The following is a 20,633-nucleotide window of genomic DNA, read 5'->3' as shown; positions in this document are numbered from 1 at the left end:
TATTTCCGTTAGTAGCCAAAGCAACATTTCTAATTTTCATTCAAGTTTTTTTATGTAGCCTAATATTTCTATTTTATTTTAATTAAATTAACAACAAAAATAAAATTAATAGTTTTAGTAAACACTATCAACACTGAATCTGTAAACCACTGTTTTGTTTTTTTTTCATCTTTCAACACAGGATGGCGCTGCAACATCAAAACTGATCAACATGCATCTTTTACACATTTGAAACATAATCTGATTTAAGATGTTGATTGCATTGGGTTCCTTTATACATTATACTGTGCGTGATTTCCTTGAAAACTGTATGAACCAGAGCAGTTGTGTTTCAACTTCCTGGACTCTCAGGAAACATTGACTGTTGCAGTCTGAACAAAAACAAACAAAAAAAACCATCCCAAAATTGAGTTTGTGGTAAATAGCTGGTGAATTTGGTCCTCTTGATCTCCATTTTGCTCATTTTTTCCTTTGGTGAAATAACGCATCCTCTGAAGACCGAGAGTGGACACAGTGAGATCACTCTTCCTCTTCGTTGTCCTCCTCTTCCTCCTCTATGTTGAGGAAGGGGTCGTATTTGAGGCAGTTTTGGAGGTAGTGAAGGAGTGTACGTTGCAGGTGTTGGTTGCTCCGTTCTTCTCTTAAGGAGTGGCCTTCGTCTGGGTACAGCTGAAGGGTGTAGTTGGCCTCTACCTTCACCAGACGACTCAACAACTCAGCGCTGTGTTGGAAATGTACCCGCGCTAAACACACAAAGGTAAAACATACCTGAAAACCCACAAATGATGTATGTGAAGGATTTATAATAATGAAACTAACCATCTGCAGTCCCGTGTATGAGGAGGAAGTTTTCGTCTTTTAGCTTGTGAATGTCATCCAACAAAGACGCAGCCTGCAAAGAAACAACACATTGGCATCTCAGTCACATAATATAGAAGATTGTTTCTGAATGTAAAGCAAAAATGTAGTTGCAAATTTATTTCTAATAAATGCTATTTTATTTCTCCCAAATGTGACCTTTTATCCAATAATGGCTTTGTTTCTAATAACTGTAACTTTAAAGTGTCATTGTATTATTGCTTGGACAAAATGCAGCACGTTTCTTTGTGAAATTGAAATATAACACTATAATAATACACTAATATAGCACTTGCATATTATTGCTCTTTTGTTGGTTTTGATTGCTTCTATTCTCCTCATTTGTAAGCCGCTTTGGATAAAAGCCTCTGCTAAATAACAAAACTAAATAGAAATTTTATAACAAGCTCCAAATCAAATAAATAAGTAACACAAATAAAAGAAATCTCTTCATATAAACAAAATAAGGCTTTGTCTGTGCTCTTTCCATTTAAAATGAGAGGCAACCACTGCATCTCAGTTGTGACTGTTTCTCATAACAGTATCACAATGTAACTTTATATCTGTTTCTTGCACAACTTTGTCACAAGGTAACATCCCAATGACTTTATATTTCAAAATTGTAAGTTTGTTGCTTTTAACTAGAACATATAGTTATTGTTATACACTATAATTGTTACATTCTGTTACAACTGTGACGGTCACAATTTAACTTTATATTTCACAACTGACTTTTCTTTCTTGTAACTGTAACAATGTATAATGTTACAATTGTGACTTTGTTTCTCGTAACTAGCTTTATGACTTTAAATCTCAAAGTTGTAACTTTATAATTTAATATTGTAACTGTGGTACAAATGTGCCTTTGTGTCTTGTACCTGTCACAATGTGATTTATTACATTATAGCTATTTTTTCCCCCCCGAGTAGTAAAAAAAAAAACTTCTGTAACTTAATGCATGATAAGGTTGATGCTAAAGGTCTACCATGTACGAATGCTCCTCTTTAGTTGGAAGGCCTAGATATCTCTCTGAGAAGGCAGCACCTGAAAAACAAATTTGAATCCATTTCCACACATAAATGTGAAAAGAAACTGAAGTGCATTGCAGAATACACCATGTATCACATGGATATGCTTACAAAAAACTAGTACCAGGATGCTTTGATATATACCATGGAACTGAATGATTACCATATCGCATACTATGGTATTCTGAAGCACTCCAAGGCACTTCAAAGAATGTCCAAAAATATTGTTCTGCCATTGTGTATGGAGCTTGAACTCACTATAGAGCTTGAAGTCTGTGATGGGAGCCATGACAGCGGCACATTTGAACATCTGATCGGTTGCCGTCAACATCTTCAAACCTAAATAGCCACCGAATCCCTGTGAGGACAAAAGAAGGCTGATGTCAGAGCTCTGCAACTGAAGACTAAATTCAAAGAACACATCCTAGGTGAGAATATGATGCAAGTCTACAAAGGGATTCGTTTGCTAAGAAGATGTGTATAAAAGTGATAGGCCACAAGAGGCAGAGCATTATATCCATTTGACCACTTTTAAGTTGTTATTTGAAATGATGCAATGCATAAACCCTCCTTAACCACTGTACAAAAATCAATTTAATGCAAAACTTTGTGTTTTTAGACACCAGTGTTCAATAAACAATAAACTAAATTCTGATGTTGTTATTTAATGGTATATGCTTTTGTTACATCATTCAGTTCACATTATTTCAATTATTTTTTTAAAGAATTGTGTTTAACAGTGGAATTACGGATGAAAAACTACATTACCCATGTTGCTGTGAACAATGTTCCACCTATCAGAGTTGCAGCAAGCAAACTGGATTGTAGTTCTTTCCCTCGTTAAAGCCATTACATGCACAGTTTTGTACCTTTGTCTTTTTGTCCAATTTCAAATATTATTCTGCTTCAAATAAAAGTTTGTAATGTTTTGATTCACTTTGTTGCTGACTGGTTTGGTTGATGGCTTATAACGCCTTAATGAAGACTTTTAAAAAACAAATCCCTATGGAAAAAATGAATGGGAAAAAAAAACTTCCACAACCAACACCATGGAAAAAGTGGGTGGATACAGCTGCACTTATTAGCAGCCTAACTGTAGACTGATTACAGTTTCCAACTTGCATAAATCAGCTATTTATTCAAATGTGACTCATCCAATCAGACGTTAGAGCTTGAACTCTCAATTTTCAGAATATATATTTTACCTTTCCATAAACAGCAATTCTTCTCCCATCAATGTAGGGCAACTGCATTAACCATCTGAAATTAAACATGCAAATTTCAAGTGGCATTTAGAAGTTATGATAAATGACTGTTCTTTATAAGCAGCCAACGTATTAACTCCACAGAGACATAAACATCACTTTTTTGCCTTGAGCAAGAGGTAGGTTAAATTAAATTAGCCAAGCAAGTGCTCAACAAAATATGAAAGAAATCCCAGTGTCTGCTTCAGAGCATAAAGCATTTCCTAATCAGATATTTTGCGTGCAAAATGACTTTTCTATTATAGGTATTATTCTTAATAACTGGAATGAGAGAATGACTCACTCTGCTACTCCAAGCTTGTTTTTAATGCGTAGGGAACCCAGCTTGCGAGGGTCCAGGGTGCTGCTTTTCTGTTCCTGTGGGACTCGGCTTCTGCTGTCGATCCAGGCCAGTGCCACTCCATGCAGGCTGGATAAAACCTCCGGCCAGCCCAGGGCAAACTCCTCCGTTACCGACTGCCTCCCGGGAATACTGTCACTACAGTTGCAGAGAATGGATGAATGGAGGTGTTGACACATAATGTCACATTGAAGATTAAAAAGACATCAGCTCACTGATCTTCATTCTGTAAATGTGTTCGCACTTGCTGAACACTTCTTGCAGCTCAATCGAGCTTGTGCATATTGCTTATTAATAACGCAGCATTCATATATCATGTAGCCTAACCAACTACAGGGAGGGAGAGGAGAGTCTTAACTTGATTTGCATGTCCACAAGGAGATACTGCTGCTTGCAAGGCAGGAAAATAAGTTTTAGGCAAGCGTACGTTTTAGGCTTTGGTTTGGTGTACATGTGAAATGCTGAGCTGATCTGTCACCATCAGGACACTCAGCAAGCATCTTGTTTTCTTAATGCAACACTGCCTTATTCCTATAGTATATACGGCCTACTATTTGAAAAATTAATAAGTTAAGCACTAGGCATCAGTTCACAATGCTACATTCTTGTCACATGACCTTCTAATGCTGCATTGATTCAGCAAGTGTCGGTTTCATTTTATTAAAACAAAACTTTTTGCATTTTTATTTTAATCAAAAACTTTAATCAAATAATAAGTAAAAAAGAGATGTTAAATGTCATAACTAATACTACTTCTGGTTTATCAATCACTTTGGAAAGTGCATTGCATTGTGGGATAGATACAGAATGTAAGTTTTATACATGCAAGACACCGATTACAATTCAGTATGCAAATATGTCATTAAGAGGAGCTGAATTATGGTTTTTATGGTTTAGAAAAACCATAATAATGTTTAAGAAATGTCATTACTATGGAGGCTCCTTTCTACCTCCGAATAAACAAAAAGGTTTCTGCAACTTCTCATAATTGTGGCTTTACAAATCTCAAAATTTGAAATCGCTAATTTATTTCTCACATTTGTCACTTTATAGCTCACAAACTTAAATCATACAACTGCAACTTTTATATCTCAGTGTGACTTTATACACTACCATTCAAAAGTTGGGATCAGTAAGATTTTTATTTATTTAATGTTTATTTTTTTATTTGAAGATATTCATACATTTTTAGATTTTGTGGGGGGCATTTTTGCTTTTTATTATGATTTATTAAGATTTTTTTATGATTATTTATGCCATAACTAAAAAAAAATCTATTTCAAATAAATGCTGTTCTTTTAAACTTTATAGTCATCAAATAATCCTGAAAAAAGTTCAAATATTGCACCAAAACTGTTTTCAATATTGTTAAGAAGAAATGTTTCTTGAGCAGCAAATCAGCATATAAGAATGATTTCTGAAGGATCATGTGACACTGAAGACTGGAGTACATCATAGGAATAAACTACATTTTGAAATATATTCAAATAGAAACAGTCACATTTAAAATATATTCAAATAGAAACAGTTATAATCGAACAGAACCGTTTTAATAACATTTTACAATGTTTTACTGCATACTTTGAAGTAAAAGCAGCCTTGATGAGCTTAAGAGTTACAAAACTCAAACTTTTGAATTGTAGTGTCTCACACAATGTGGCCTTATATATATATATTATCTCATAATTACCCGTCTCATTTTAACTCTAATGCAGAAATGGGCTTCATACAATACAATGCTGCCTTACTAACAGTATCATACTGTGAGGGGAGACACTTACATGATAATAAGAAGAGGGTGCAGGTTTCCCTCGTACCCAGGAGGCAGGGACATCTTCAGATCTAGGTCTGTAATTATTCGCAAAGGCAGTTAAAACAGAACAAACAGCCGTTTCTACTGTATCATACTGCAAGGAAGTCTGGGTACCATCTCATCAATATTCTAACCACTGGCAAATGAGCTCCCATGAGCCTGCTGGTTTTTAACAAACTCTCAGTAATACACACACACACACGCACAAACACAGTCAGGGGACCTGATACAGTACATGTGCAATTTATAAACACAGATGTCCACACATGCAAACCTTCCCTTACACGTCACACAGGCAAAAATACACACGCTGCAATAGGCTCCCCCCAAAGGCACCACTAATGGTACAGCTGTGAGGATCCAATTAGCAAAACCAAAACAATTATCTGATTGATTCTTAAATCTAGTTGGCTTTGTAAAAGGTTGAGATCAATTAATTCTGAAAGGAGGAATGTAATCAGTTACTTAAAAAAATCGTTTTACCGCTGTTGTCGGAGGAAAGCGTCTGGAAAACTGTCTCCGAGAGCCTCTTGGTTTCAAGAGACATAGCGAGGAGGCTGTTGTCTTCCACCACTGTATATCCTGCAAGAGCAGAACACAGATTTATAACATTTTTGGCATAAAACCAGAACAGTTCGCCACCTTGGAGTATTTAAATATAAACACTGTGAAATAATGAATCTAGCAAGATAATAATATTCAAGCGGATACCTTGAAGCACTTTGATGTTTTAGAGAACACTCGCTTCAACAAACTCTGAAAATACACTTTCATTTTAAAATATATTCTATTTTTCCTCAGAATCATATTGACAATTAAAGTTAAGTGAATAAAGTAGTGTTTGGGTGTTGATATGTGATCATTAAGGTATAGGTGGTCCTACGATATTCTAGTCTTTAGATACGGTTCCCTCCTTCAGTGTATGTACTACAGTTCAAAAAAGGGTCAGGATGATTTTTTTGAAGTTTCTTTTGCTAACCAAGGCTGCATTTATTTGATCAAAAATACAATAAGAACAGTAATATTGTGAAGTAATATTACAATTCAAAATAACTATTTTCTATTTTAGTATATTTTGAAATGTAATTTGTTCCTGTGATGCAAAGCTGAATTGATCCAGTCTTCAGTGTCACAATGCTGATTTGGTGCTCAAGAAACATTTGAATATTTTTTTTTTTTTGAAGAACAAAAATTTACAGTAGAAACATCTAGGATGAATTACACAGTTTTAAGAATTCAATCCCATAATCTCATGTATTAACAATAATAAAAGTCATATTTGATAAATGTTTAATACAGCAAACTATAACACTGTTCACTAGGGTGCATTTGTATAAAACAACGTTCTTCTTTTTTGACGCAATGGTATTAGCAATTCAAAACTTTTTTTTTCCTGTTATACAGCCACAAACAGCTGGCTACATACCAGCTTGTAATGAGAAAAATATTAATTCTACTTACTGGAGGGGTCACTTGTGCTGTGAATGGTTACCTTTGGGACACCTGGGCCTGCAAAAGTATGACAGAGATGAGAAAAGTCTTTTTTTGACAGAGTTGAGAATGTCTTTTTTCATCAGCCTAAGTGTGTATGAATTTGTGTATGAGATACAGTGTGATCTTACCCAAGCAATAGAGGGTGAAGTATGTCTGATTGGGACTGAAGTCTACTTTGAAGAAGCTGCATCGCTTAAACAGGTTGCATGTCAGACACTGGCGATGAAACACTCCTCCGAGCTCCACGCTAGGAAACAAGCAAGCATTTCATTATTACACAATTCATCATCAATGCTAATGCTATCAACGACAATCAAACTTTAAATCCACCCTTTTTCTTTCCAAACCTATCTGACTTTATTCTGACCAAATATATTGATCAGGATGTCAAATGAGATTTACTCTAACACCTAAGCTTAAAACGTTCACTGTCAGCAATGAACATTAAAATTTTGCATTTTGCAGTTAATAAAAGAAAGTCAGAAAGAATGACATGAGAATAAGTTACAGAAGAAAGTCAGTAATAAAGAATGACCTGGGAAAGAGTTTTTAGAATTTACACTAACATTCCAAAGTTTCAGAGGTCAGTAAGATTTTGTAGCGTTCAGTTTTGCAAAAATATGACCATTTAAAATAACGTTTTCTATTTTAAAATATAATGCCAAATCTGAATTTTCAGCATCATTACTCCAGTCTTTAGTGTCACATTATCCTTCTGAAATCATTTTAATATGCTGACTTGGTGATCAAGAAATATTATTATCATCAATTTTGGAATAGCTGCTCTGCTTAAAATTTCTGTGGAATACATGATACGTGTTCAAAAGACCAGCGTTTATTTTAAAAAACTATTTTAACAATTTAAATGCCTTTACTGTCATTTTGATCAAATTAATCCATCCTTGATGGACAAAATTAACTTATTTAAATAAATAAACAATAGCATATATTTTTGGTATATTTTTATTCCAGTGCATTAATACACATACACGTGCTGAGCTGGTTTTCCATTATCCACTTCCGTTAAGCCCAATGCTGGACCTTTGCACTTTCACCATATTGCTTGGATAGTCACAATAAAAAATCTATGAGAACTTGTGGCCCACAGAGCAAGTGAGAGTCTTAAAGCATTAATCAAAGGTTAGAGAACACCCTTTAAATCGTTGTGAGGCGCAACACCTCCCCCTCCGCCCGTCTCCTTTTCAACCTTCTCTATCTCTCTCTGCCTATCACTTTCTCTCTCTCTCTCTCTCTAAGCTGCTGTTTCTTTTAAATGAATTAGCTGGACCTCTTGCCTGGAGCTCACTAGAGGGAAAAAAGTCTACTGGCTTTTCACAAATGTCCTCGAAACACATCTCAGACGTAAAGACTGGAAAGATTTAATTGATTACAACACAAGTCGTCGATGAACATACATACTCAGAATTTGGGATGTCAACATGTAATGAGGACAAGGATGTCCAAAATCGAGAAACATTGAGAAAACGAAATGCAACACAACAGGGTTTGCAAATGCTGTCAGATTGATTTAGATGCAAATGAACAGCACAGCATGAGAGGTGCAGAATTCCTAGACAGTGATGATAAAATACTCAATTACAGCTTAAAAGACGTATAGTTTGGGACAGAACCCACCTGTATAAGTGTCTGCTCTGCCGCGACTCCTCCGTACTCAGAAAATAGCTACAGGGGAAAGACACATTAAGAAAATCTGAAAAGGTTTTTGAGTAACTATTTGTAGACAGTCATTTATCCTCTTATAATAGAGTCTACTTCCACATACGACCTGCATACTAAGTAGGTTTGTAGCGGTTACACATGAAAAGTAGAGAAGTCAGTGACTTGCATTCATTTCTGTCAGTACCAGATTAATTGTAAGTCATTGATTTGCGGGCCTAAACTTTGATTTGAGCTATAGATCTGACTTCTTGTAAATATTCATGCATTGGAAAGATGAGAAATACTTTTTTTCTGTAAAGCTATGACTTCTGAGATGGTTATTCAAGAGGGTTTGCTTTATGTGGTTGCAATAAGAGAACAGCCTTATCAACATTAAATTACTGTATTAATTTTAATTAAGTGCCATCTTTGCTGATTCGGTGGGCTAAATGTGATCGCTAAGCGTAAATAATTCAATAATTACTCATATTAGGTAGTTCGGTTGACTATGAGATGCTTTACGACACAGTCTTGAGGCTTTCGAGATGAAACGGTTTGCTCATAAAATTCGATCTGTCATACATTTTATCGTACTCCTCGTCAAGGGCGCACAGTGAGGTTACATCCCAGTTCCCTGATGTTAGAAAGCGAGGAGAAACAGAAGGAGTGGAAGTCTGAAGAAAAAGAAAGAGAAAGAGATAGAAAAAAGCTTATTAGAGGAGGCAAGTTATAATGGAAAGCAGTGGACAGGAAGATAAGAAAACAATAAATATAAGCGTCTTGCGTTACGCATTTAAGCGATAGCAAATGATTTAAAGAAAGAAAGACACTGCAAATAAAGAAAATAAAAAGGTTATAATGAATACATTTAAATAAAAATATTATAATATTTATATAAAAATAAGAAATAAAATAAATATTATTACTAAGAAATATTATATATATTTCTTAGTAATAACATTATTAGTATAATATATATACATATAGATATACATAAAAAATATTATAGATATATTTATAATTTAGTATATCTAGTAATATCTAATCATTCAATATATAGATATAGATATAGATATGTACACTATGCAGTATTAATAAGAAATATTATATATATATATATATATATATATATATATATATATAATATTTAAAAACGTAAAAAAAAAAAAAAACATGCATATATAAATCCATTCTGTTATAAATACAGTGGTGTGAAAAAGTGTTGGCCCCCTTCCTGAGTTTTTATTTTTTTGCATGTTTGTCACACTTTAATGTTTCAGATCAACAAATTTAACATTTAAAATTTAAAGATAACACAAGTAAACACAACATGCAGTTTTTGAATAAAGTTTTTAATTATGAAGGGAAAACAAAATCCAAACCCACATGGACCTGTGTGAAAAAGTGTTTGCGGTTTATGCGGTCTGTGGTTTATCACCTGAGTTCAGTTTCTCTAGCCACACCAAGGCCTGATTTCTGCCACACCTGTTCGCAATCAAGAAATCACTTAAATAGGACCTGCTTGACAAAGTGAAGTAGACCAAAAGATCCTCAAAAGCTACACATCATGTTGAGATCCAAAGAAATTCAGGAACAAATGAGAAATAAAGTAATTGAGATCTATCAGTCTGGAAAAGGTTATAGAGCCCTTTCTAAAACTTTGGGACTCCAGCGAACCACAGTGAGAGCCATTATCCACAAATGGAGAAAACATGTAACAGTGGTGAACCTTCCCAGGAGTGGCCGGCCGACCAAAATTACCCCAAGAGTGCAGCGACGACTCATCCATGAGGTCACAAAAGACCCCACAACAACATCTAAAGAACTGTAGGTCTCACTTGCCTCAGTTAAGGTCAGTGTTCATGACTCCACCATAAGAGATTGGGCAAAAATGGCCTGCATGGCAGAGTTCCAAGACGAAAACCACTGCTGAGCAAAAATAACATAAATGCTCATCTCAGTTTTGCCAGAAAACATCTTGATGATCCCCAAGACTTTTGGGAAAATACTCTGTGGACTGACGAGACAAAAGTTGAACTTTTTGGAAGGTGTGTGTGTCCCATTACATCTGCCGTAAAAGTAACACAGCATTTGAGAAAAAGAACATCATACCAACAGTAAAATATGGTGGTGGTAGTGTGATGGTCTGGGGCTGTTTTGCTGCTTCAGGACCTGGAAGGCTTGCTGTGATAAAAGGAACCATGAATTCAGCTGTCTACCAAAACATCCTGAAGGACAATGTCCGGCCATCTGTTCGTGACCTCAAGCTGAAGCAAACTTGGGTTCTGCAGCAGGACAATGATCCAAAACACACCAGCAAATCCACCTCTGAATGGCTGAAGAAAAACAAAATGAAGACTTTGGAGTGGCCTAGTCAAAGTCCTGACCTGAATCCTGTTGAGATGCTGTGGCATGACCTTAAAAAGGTGGTTCATGCTCGAAAACCCTCCAATGTGGCTGAATTACAACAATTCTGCCAAGATGAGTGGGCCAAAATTCCTCCACAGCGCTGTAACAGACTCATTGCAAGTTATCGCAAACGCATGATTGCAGTTGTTGCTGCTAAGGGTGGCCCAACCAGTTATTAGGTACCTTTTCACACAGGGCCATGTGGGTTTTATTTTTATTTTTCCTTCATAAAAAAAAACCCTTCATTTAAAAACTGCATGTTGTGTTTACTTGTGTTATCTTTGATTAATATTTAAATTTGTTTGATCTGAAACATTAAAGTGTGACAAACATGCAAAAAAAAAAAAAATCAGGAAGGGGGCCAACACTTTTTCACACTGTATATATTTTTAATATTTATATAAATTTTATGAAATTAAAAATTACATATCATATTATTTATATTATTATTAGTAGTAGCAGAAGTAATTATATATATATATATTATATATATATATATATATATATATTAACATTTTATTATTAGAGATTTGTTTATCTCTTATTTAGGAATATAAGAACACATCATGACATGTGTTACTTCAAGTTAATGATATAAATGTGTAAATGACTTTAAATAAACATAAATCTACATTAAGAGCTAGTGCACCTGAAAACTTAACCATTTATTCAAATCAAAAGTCTAACATTTCAGTAAAGAAAAAGACTTTACAATGCAATGGGGAGAAACACTTTACAATACACAGGAGTTCAACATCGCCCCCACACATTCATAAAAAGTCACATATACGCTGGGTACTTCAGGTTTCTAATCACAAAGTTTATGAGGGCATCTAATTTCATTGTGCATAACGTGAGTATGAAATTATTCCACCCACAGACCTGAGCAGGGAGGCTGGCGATGTGGAGAAACTCCCCACGGGCCCCTTGCTTGGCAGGCAGGATGAGGTAAAACAGGGAACCATCTGCCGTGAACAACGGCTCCTCCTGTAGGACAAGCCACCATCAATACACTTTCCTCCAACAGATCAACGAGAGACGACACCATTTTGATGCAATTCATTTCTGGCCAAGGTGGATGCAGCTTTTAGGAACCGAGGAACGCTGCCTGAGAATTGATTACATGCCTCCCTGGAGAGAGTGAAAGAGAGAGAGAGAGAGGCTGAACTTACCTGCCGCTGGTTGTTGTGCCAGAAGTCCATCGCCATTTGGTGCCTCTGAAGATTAAAGATGTTTTAAAAGGATTAGACATGTCATATATTATAAGTAAAATATGTGCTTAAATCATTTGTTCTCTTCTGCCTGCCAGGGAGAGTTATACATCATAACAAACTCCACGGCTAACGCAGTTTCAGTCAATCCATCATTCTCATTGAGGAAGTGCATGTTTAATTTTGATCTGCAGTTTAGATGTGCTGTCAGGAAAATCTAGAGTTCCACATCAATGCCATCAGGCTGTTCCAAGTGAACTTTATTTAAGATATAAGCTACATATTTCCTCTATTTTTACATTTAGATTACATTTGCCATCAAATATCAATTATTCATATCGTGCATTATAATTTTTGCCTAAATTACCTGGTAGCATTTAAAATGGCTGCTTTTTAGTTTTTAGTTTGTTTCACTTTTTATTATGTAGACAAATAATATCGAATTTTAATATCAACCATTTACAAGCCCACATATTCAACGGCTAGAGTTCCTGAACTATTTTCATAATCATTTTATCCATCAAGATGTCACAAAAATTCATAAAAATAAGTCAAATCAACCAGTTTTTAGATCAATCATTACATTATATTACACTACCATTCAAAAGTTTGGGGTCAAAGAAAGAATTGAACACTTCATTTCCATTAAAAGTGACAGTAATGATATTTATGCTTTTTAAACTTTCTGTTCATAAATGAATCCTAAAAATTAAACAGAAAAACTGTTTCAATATTAATAATAAGAAAAGTTTCTTGAGCACCATATCAGCATATTAAAATGATTTCTGAAGGATCATGTGACAATGAAGACCATGAAGAAAATTCAGCTTTTTATCACTGGAATAAATTGCATTTTAAAATATATTAAAAATGAAATTAAACTGTAATAATATTTTACAATATTACTGCTTACTCTTCTTTTAAGCAAATAAATGCAGCATTGGTGAGCATAAGATACTTTTTCAAAAACAATTGGCCTAACCCCAAACTTTTCAACAGTAGTGTGTATATAATATTTTTGTATATAATATTACATATACATTTAATAAATCACTTTAAAATAAAATCACTTAATAAAAGATTTTGACAGAATCATCTATTATCCCTTAACAACCATAAAAGCGTGTAGTCTTGAGAGGTTTATACATTATTGTTAAAAATCAATTTCTCTATGGAGAAAATGAATGGGATTTTTTTTTACTTTCAGAACCAGACAGTTGCGCTCTGTTGCCTCCAATTATAAAACACTGATAGATTTGTCAACACAGAGTGTAGAAATCAAACAAGGACAGCACATCTCTGTCAGACACAGATGCTCCTGCGCACATGCATTCAGTCACTCACAGGCACATTCATAAAAACGGAGTGACCTTTAGGCATTAAAACTGGCTGCACATTAAAACTGAGGCTTTGAAGTAAAGCTGAGTTAGTCTTTCACGCCTCCAGAAGGAAATTAGGCTGAGCCGGCAGAAGAGAAGTAAGAGATTCTTCTGCATGTTCTGAGCAGAATAAGGAATGAGAGCCCAATCGATGAACACTTTTCAGATACCCAGTGGGCTGCAGTGGATGAGCTGGTGACCTCACCTCTGAGCAGGCTCCTGTCGTAGCCTCACACACACACAGCACAGACTGGTTCTGGACCCGGTTCAACCAGCGCACTGTCAGACGCGTGCTGCTTATCCAGCTCACCATAGAGATGTAGCTATCTCTAGAGAAAGAGGAGTAAAAGAGACAGACAGAAAGAATGAGAGAGTAGTGCATTCAGAATCACTACTTTGATTGTTTATTAAGATAATATCTTGCAAATGAAAATTTAAACAGGATCCTAGACCTTCCCGTACAGGGTTATTATAGTTAACTAAAACCATAAAAATGTAAAAAAGGAAAATAAAAAAGTTAACTGAAATAAAGCACCTCATTTTATTTCAGCTAGCTACCAAAAAATATTCTAACTTACTCTTGAGTTTAACTTGTATTAAAATAACTAAAACTGAAAAAGAAATTAAAATAAAAGCTGAAATCTATAACAGTATCTCAATTATGGTAAAATAACCCTGCTCCCCTAGATTTGACTTTACATGCATTACAAAATTGACAAAAAAAATATTATAAATTTAATACAACAGCATTTTAAAATATTTTTAAAAATAAAAATGGATTATTTTATCTAACATTTATGTGTGCAACAGAACTGTTTTATAAGGATAGTTCATGAAAACATAAACAAAATTTATTTTCTTTTCTTTTTTTTGTCAACTACAATACCATTTAAAAATGATAGTCCACGTAAACATGTAAATTATAATGACTTACTAACACTAATTGTTTTTTTTATTTTGAAGTATATTTGTAACCAAAAAGTTTCTGGTCCCATTGCCTTCCACAGTACGGACAAAAATACTAAGGAAGTCAACGGGACCCAAAACGATCTGGTTACCAATGTTCTTGAAAATGAAGAGGACATAAGGGTGAATATAAATGAAAGAATTTTCATTTTTGGATGGACTATGCCTTTAAGGTCAGTATTGTGATGTTAGCTTAGAAACATGCAAAGTGAAGATATATTGATATATTATAAATAGGTTTAGAACACAATTACATGACTTTTTAAACAGATATGTTGGCCCTGTGTAAGCACTTTAACGTTTCCCGTGTAAATTTCCCATGTTTAGTTGGCTATATTCCTTTTTATTATTTACATTTAGCCACCTATCAAACATTTTTATCCAAATCAACTTGCAATGAGGAACATTACAACCAATATTACATCCTTACTTTATGTTTGTTAACACATTGTGATGTTTAATGCTGCTATTTTGGCCAAGTCTCTGTAGCAAAATGAGACTTTAAGCTCAAGGGACTAACCTTGTAAAATAAAGGTTTAATTAAAACACGCTCCGGGGATGATTTTTCACAGAGGAAATGAAAAGATGAATACAATCAAGGACAAAAATCAGCCTGAAAGCTATGTTTGGAGTGAAGATTCATTTACCAGCAGGACAAAGACTCAAAGCACACAGCACAAACAATGAACAATGGCTTAAATACAGAAGGTTGGTATTCTGGAGCGGCACAGCTTGAGCCCAGGCTTGAATCCAATTGAAAATCAGCAGTAAGACCTGAAATTGCTGTCCACCGGCATTCTCCATCTAATCTGGCAGAGCAGAAGCATATTTGCGCTGAAGAATGGCCAATAATTCTACAATCTAAATGCGGAAAGCTCACGCCAGCAAACCCAGGATGATGCAGGCTGTACTTTTTTGCTACGGAACCATGTGCAAAGTATTAAAGGGGGTTGGGGAGAACATTTTTAAAAAATAATAAAAAAATGAACTATTAACTACAACACTTTATCATTGCAAATGTAATAAAATCTTCACTGAGTAACATCAAACCCCTCTCAATAATCTATTGCACAATGTTGCCTCAGAGCAACAACCCCATTTTCTTCCATTTGCAAATGCATGATGCATTTAAAACGCCAATAAAAAGTTTAATAACGAAGAAATTACTTTGAATAAACTACTAAAATCTTTATTTTTGTCGCACTACATCCATTTTCAAGACTTATTCTGGCATTATGCACAGATTCAGATGCTCATAAAAGCATATGTTCATATTGTTCATCCATTAAAAACAGAACTCGCATTTGCTGGAGACTAAACTTGATTTTAAAACATTCAGAGTCATAAATTATTTGCATATCATGAATTGCGTAAACGTATTTGTTGCCTACAACCAACACTGCGACAGTGAAATGTATACAAACCATTTGCAATGTTTTTAACATTATTAAAGTTTTTGCGTAATAAACATGCAATAGGCATTTTGCCATGTTTTTAGAACGATATTAAAAACGAACACCTCTATATCCATAGCCTGTGCACTGCATCTGCGCAATTGTGGCCACACAATAATTAAAGAAAAACTTCACCTGCTGTTGTGGGAGTCTGGAGGAATCATCTCTAATGTGTGTGCTGGACCATATAAATTCACCACAAACAGACTGGCTGATGGGATTCTGGAACCCGCCTGTACAGAGCAAATTATTTGAACATTATCAAATCAAAGACTAAATGCTTACGCAGTCTATAAATAGTGCATATATTAGCATTAATGATTCAATATAAACTTTTACTGTGATATTGGATTTTTTTTTAGGTTATTTATTACTTGTAAAGCAAAATAGTTGGCTGCATGTCCACTCTTCTTACCTTCGGATACGGGTAGAGGACATTAGAAGGGTAGATCCCACCCAGGAAGTGATGTATCTCCATAAAAGGAGTTGCTGAGTTGTTAATAGACAGATACGCCAGGCGTGCGCCGTCTTTTGCCCACCAGAACGCAGAGTATTTCAGCAGTATCTCCTCTAATTTTTAATAACACAGAAATGAAATTTTGATGAGGCTAATTAACCCATATGTAGACCTACGCTGATTATCATAAATCTCATTTACCTATCTCATTGTGCATTTATGAGACCAAATGAGATAATAATCTCTTCGTGAATACTGCAGTGTTTTCAAGGGGTTGTCAAAATTGTCTCAAAGAAACACATAAAATGAAGGCGACTCATTAAAGTGATGGACTGCAGTGACAGTGTTTTGAAGGGGACCGATCACTGACCCTCATAGGTCCAATCAGACAATCCATTAACCACCATTCCCTTTCTGCCCGTGGCTGTCAGACGCATCGCTTTGCTAGAAACATCTGGCTTGTAGTAGATGTCATTTTCAAAGACATAGACCTGGAGTCAACAAAGACACACTGCCAGCATTAATATAGAGAGATGAAGCCATAATATTAAAAATGTATAAGGATATTCAAAAATGAAGACGGCTGAGTGCATATAAACAACGAAAATTACAGCTTGATAATTATTTTAATGCTATGGCCAATAATTGTCTGAAGAAATAAAAAATAAAACACTAAAATCAAGAAAATCAGTCCTTTTAAATGCTACAAGTGAATTTAGCCATCAAAACATTATATACAGTATGAAAATGGATATTCATTTTGAGATTTGTTATGTACAATTTAACATTTTTTAATAATTGCATACACTAATTATTAAAAGAAAACTAATATCATCCAATGACCTATGACTGTCAAGTCTGATCAAGTCATTAAAAAATGACAAAAATCTAAATATTAAATGAATTTAAATAATATAAAATATATTTTTATTTCATTTGATTTAACTAAATTAAAGAAGTTTGAAATGTTCATCATTAAATAATGCCAGCTGTTTTACATAATTTCTTGAAGTTTGCAGCTTATTATCATAAAAAATCATTACTTTAAATAAAATAAGCATTAAGTCATTAAATTTTAAGTCATAGTACTAAAATACCTAAAACTAAATATACTAAAACTTAATAAAAAAACCAATATGGATATATGCATAAAAAAAACACTAACAAAAATGACAAAAAGATGCAACAAAATCAATAAACGCTACCTAAAATTAAATATAGATTTAAAAAATCTATCTCAAAATATTAACAAAAATGACAATAGTATATCAATGATACTAAAATAACAGAGCAGTATTCAGTATAGTATTCCATTCCGAACACCGCCTAAAAGTTAATTTTAAAGAGGCTCGCTATAGAAAAATAGACAAAGATGATTCATCCTCACCAACTGGTTCCCTTGAGGTCCCCATGCTGCATACTGAAGTACAGATGTATCCTCCTCTGATGGGGTGAGGTCTGTAATCTCCCTAAGATGAGTACACAAAAACACACGCACCAAGATTGAACAAGATTGAACTATTAATTCACATGCATTCGAAGCACTACACGGAACAAATTCGTCAGGTTCTGGTTATTTTTAGAGTGCTTGAAAGGGCTTGTAAAAACAGCACGATGCAGATGCTGAGTTAATACAAAATGAAAGTGAAGTATACAGAGAGGCAGGGGTCTGGTCATGCAATGAAACCACAGTTAAGGCTAAATGATCGGAGAATTCTGCCAAAACAAGCAAATGGGCTTCAAGACATTTGTTAAAGTTTCACTGCTGTTTCACAACCACAAGCAAAAAATCTCAGGCTTTTATCAACAAACAGAACATGGCAAATCCCCGTCAGGGCATTCAAGAAATTGCAGGTTAGTGTAAAAACATTTCATCCAGCAGAGACCTGTCAACTCCAGAACAAATAGTACCTTTCCATACTTTTAAATATTCAATGCCTGATGGATAACGTTGGATAAAAGCACAAATGCTGAGGGACCTCTGGACTGGTTTTTGGTTGTGCACATGCCCAGAGCAGGCCATGCAGAGAGGGACCTCCGTCGCTACCTACCCGCTGGCCACTGTGAAGATTGCAAAGGATGCTGTGAAGGACTGTGAGAATACCTGGAAAGGGGCAGAGGACATGGTAGATCCCTAAATTGTACACAAACACATGTGTATGTTCGGAATTGCATACTACTACAGTACGCTTTCTGTAGTACACTCTTAAAAATAAAAGTTCCAAATGGGTGTTTTTGCAGTGAACCTTTCAGTTTAACAGTTCCTAAAATAACCATTTTGAAGTACATTTAAAAAATCTAAAGAACCTTTTTTCAACTATAAAGAACCTTTTCTCCATTTGAAAGGTTCCATGGATGTTCAAGGTTCTTCATAGAACCATTGATGCCAATAAAGAAACTTTATTTTTAAAGTTGGAGTGTCTTGTGGCCACATTCAAATTTACAGTATGCATTTGAAATTTCAGGATTTCTTACTTAATTTGCCGAATTGTGCTTTATAAGGGTCATTGCACACTGAGTCCGAAATTTTCGCCCAAATTTTTTCGCATGTTAAAAAATAAATATGATCTCGCGTTGTGCCAATCACGTTTACACATTGCCTCTAAAACTTTCGTCCGTCATAAAAATATTTGGATCAGGTTCGATTTTCTGCGTTTCGCATCCGTAACAAGTATTTTGATAGTAAAGGATGACGAATAGGAAAAAAACTAAAAAATGCATACGAAAATTTCGGACTCAAGAGTGCAATGACCTTAAGAATGCAATGCGTTCAACTTGACCTTCCATTTCAAGTGTGAAATTTGTTTGGGGTCAATAAGATTTTGTTGTATTTTTGAAAGAAGTATTTATTTGATCATAACTACAGTAGCTACTGTAAAATATTATTACAATTTAGAATAACTTTATTCTGTTTAAATATGTGACCCTGGGCCACAAAACCAGTCATAAGAGTAATTTTTTTTCTAATTGAGATTTATACGTCTAAATAAGCTTTCCATTTACGTATGGTTTGTTAGGATAGGTCAATATTTGGCCGAGATACAACTATTTGAAAATCTGGAATCTGATGCTGCAAAAAAATCTAAATATTGAGAAAATCACCTTTAAAGTTGTCCAAATGAAGTTCTTAGCAATACATATTACTAATCAAAAATTAAGTTTTGATATATTTATGGTAGGAAATTTACAAAATATCTTCATGGAACATGATCTTTTCTTAATATCCTAAAGATTTTTGGCATAAAAGAAAAATGGATAATTTTGACCCATACAATGTATTGTTGGCTATTGCTACAAATATACCTGTGCTACTTATGACTGCTTTTGTGCTCCAGGGTCACATTTATTTAAAATAAAATTTATTCCTGTGATGCAAAGCTGAATTTTCAGCAGCCATTACTCCATTCTTCATTGTCACATGACCCTTCAGAAATAATTCTAATTTGCTGCCCTAGAAAAATTTCTTATTATTATCAATGTTAAAACAGCTGAGCTGCTTAACATTTTTGTCAGAACTGTAATGCATTACAGTTTTTTTAACAATAGAAATGTAAAAAGAACAACAACTTAATGCATCCTGCCAAATTAAATTATTACTTTATTTTCTTCTTTAATTATTGAAAACAAATATTTAAACATGCAATATAGTGAGACCATGTAAGAACAATGTAGCCCAATGCTATTTTTTTTTTTTTTTTTTTTTAAAGGAGCCTTTATCATTCTATCATACCATTTTAAACAATAGTCTGTATATACTGTGTAGTATGCAGTATGCTTGAATTCCATTCTGAACAAAGCACACGCTCACATTCAGTTTGCACTGCTCATAATCTCTCTCATTCTCTCACTGCATGACAACACAACTGTGGATTCTGGTTAATGGTTCATTTCAATTTCAATTTCAAGCTTCATTCAGCTGATTCATCTGAGGAGCACCGTGAACAAAAGAAGCAATTCTTTAGAAAACATTTGAATTTATTTCACAATCAGTAGCTAGAAGGGATACGGGAAGGCTTGACTCTTATTAGAACAGTACATCACATGTATGGTGTCATATGACAGAATGATAGTGGCATACGCCCCGTCGCGATCAGCGTGATCATTGGGGGTCAATATCCCTCAACAACAACAAAAAAAACTGCTTGCGTAACATCCACATATCAGCTTTAAACCCCCTCCACTGGATTAGCACATCAAAGATGACCTAAATCAATAGAAGTGTCCTTGGGGCCTCTAAGGACAATTGTGCATTTCGGCAATAAGGCAGGATAGTATATTACAATGCATTTGGCTATATGAA

The 20,633-nt window shown here is 34.6% G+C and overlaps 1 protein-coding gene across 1 annotated transcript in view; it reads right to left on the bottom strand.

Moving 5' to 3' along the window:
* Positions 1–519: 519 nt before the first annotated feature.
* The window catches only part of LOC306860827 (inactive dipeptidyl peptidase 10-like), a gene marked incomplete at both ends in the record, with an annotated part of 44,750 nt that continues 24,636 nt past the window's right edge, over positions 520–20,633 (bottom strand). Inside the window, 20 exons of the mRNA XM_079402773.1 lie at positions 520–743; positions 820–892; positions 1,844–1,902; positions 2,145–2,244; positions 3,092–3,146; positions 3,435–3,629; positions 5,273–5,339; positions 5,788–5,886; positions 6,766–6,813; positions 6,927–7,045; positions 8,434–8,481; positions 9,040–9,131; positions 11,749–11,853; positions 12,039–12,083; positions 13,662–13,785; positions 16,012–16,109; positions 16,292–16,446; positions 16,704–16,824; positions 17,721–17,802; positions 18,385–18,437. Of these exons, the coding sequence (XP_079258899.1) occupies positions 520–743; positions 820–892; positions 1,844–1,902; positions 2,145–2,244; positions 3,092–3,146; positions 3,435–3,629; positions 5,273–5,339; positions 5,788–5,886; positions 6,766–6,813; positions 6,927–7,045; positions 8,434–8,481; positions 9,040–9,131; positions 11,749–11,853; positions 12,039–12,083; positions 13,662–13,785; positions 16,012–16,109; positions 16,292–16,446; positions 16,704–16,824; positions 17,721–17,802; positions 18,385–18,437 (1,962 nt within the window). The remainder of the gene's footprint in view (positions 744–819; positions 893–1,843; positions 1,903–2,144; positions 2,245–3,091; positions 3,147–3,434; positions 3,630–5,272; positions 5,340–5,787; positions 5,887–6,765; positions 6,814–6,926; positions 7,046–8,433; positions 8,482–9,039; positions 9,132–11,748; positions 11,854–12,038; positions 12,084–13,661; positions 13,786–16,011; positions 16,110–16,291; positions 16,447–16,703; positions 16,825–17,720; positions 17,803–18,384; positions 18,438–20,633) is intronic.

This window comes from Barbus barbus (genome assembly GCF_936440315.1).
Source record: "Barbus barbus genome assembly, chromosome: 41".
Taxonomy (NCBI): Eukaryota; Metazoa; Chordata; class Actinopteri; order Cypriniformes; family Cyprinidae; genus Barbus; species Barbus barbus.
Note: the sequence above shows the minus strand (reverse complement) of the source record. Positions and strands in the feature narration are given on the sequence as shown.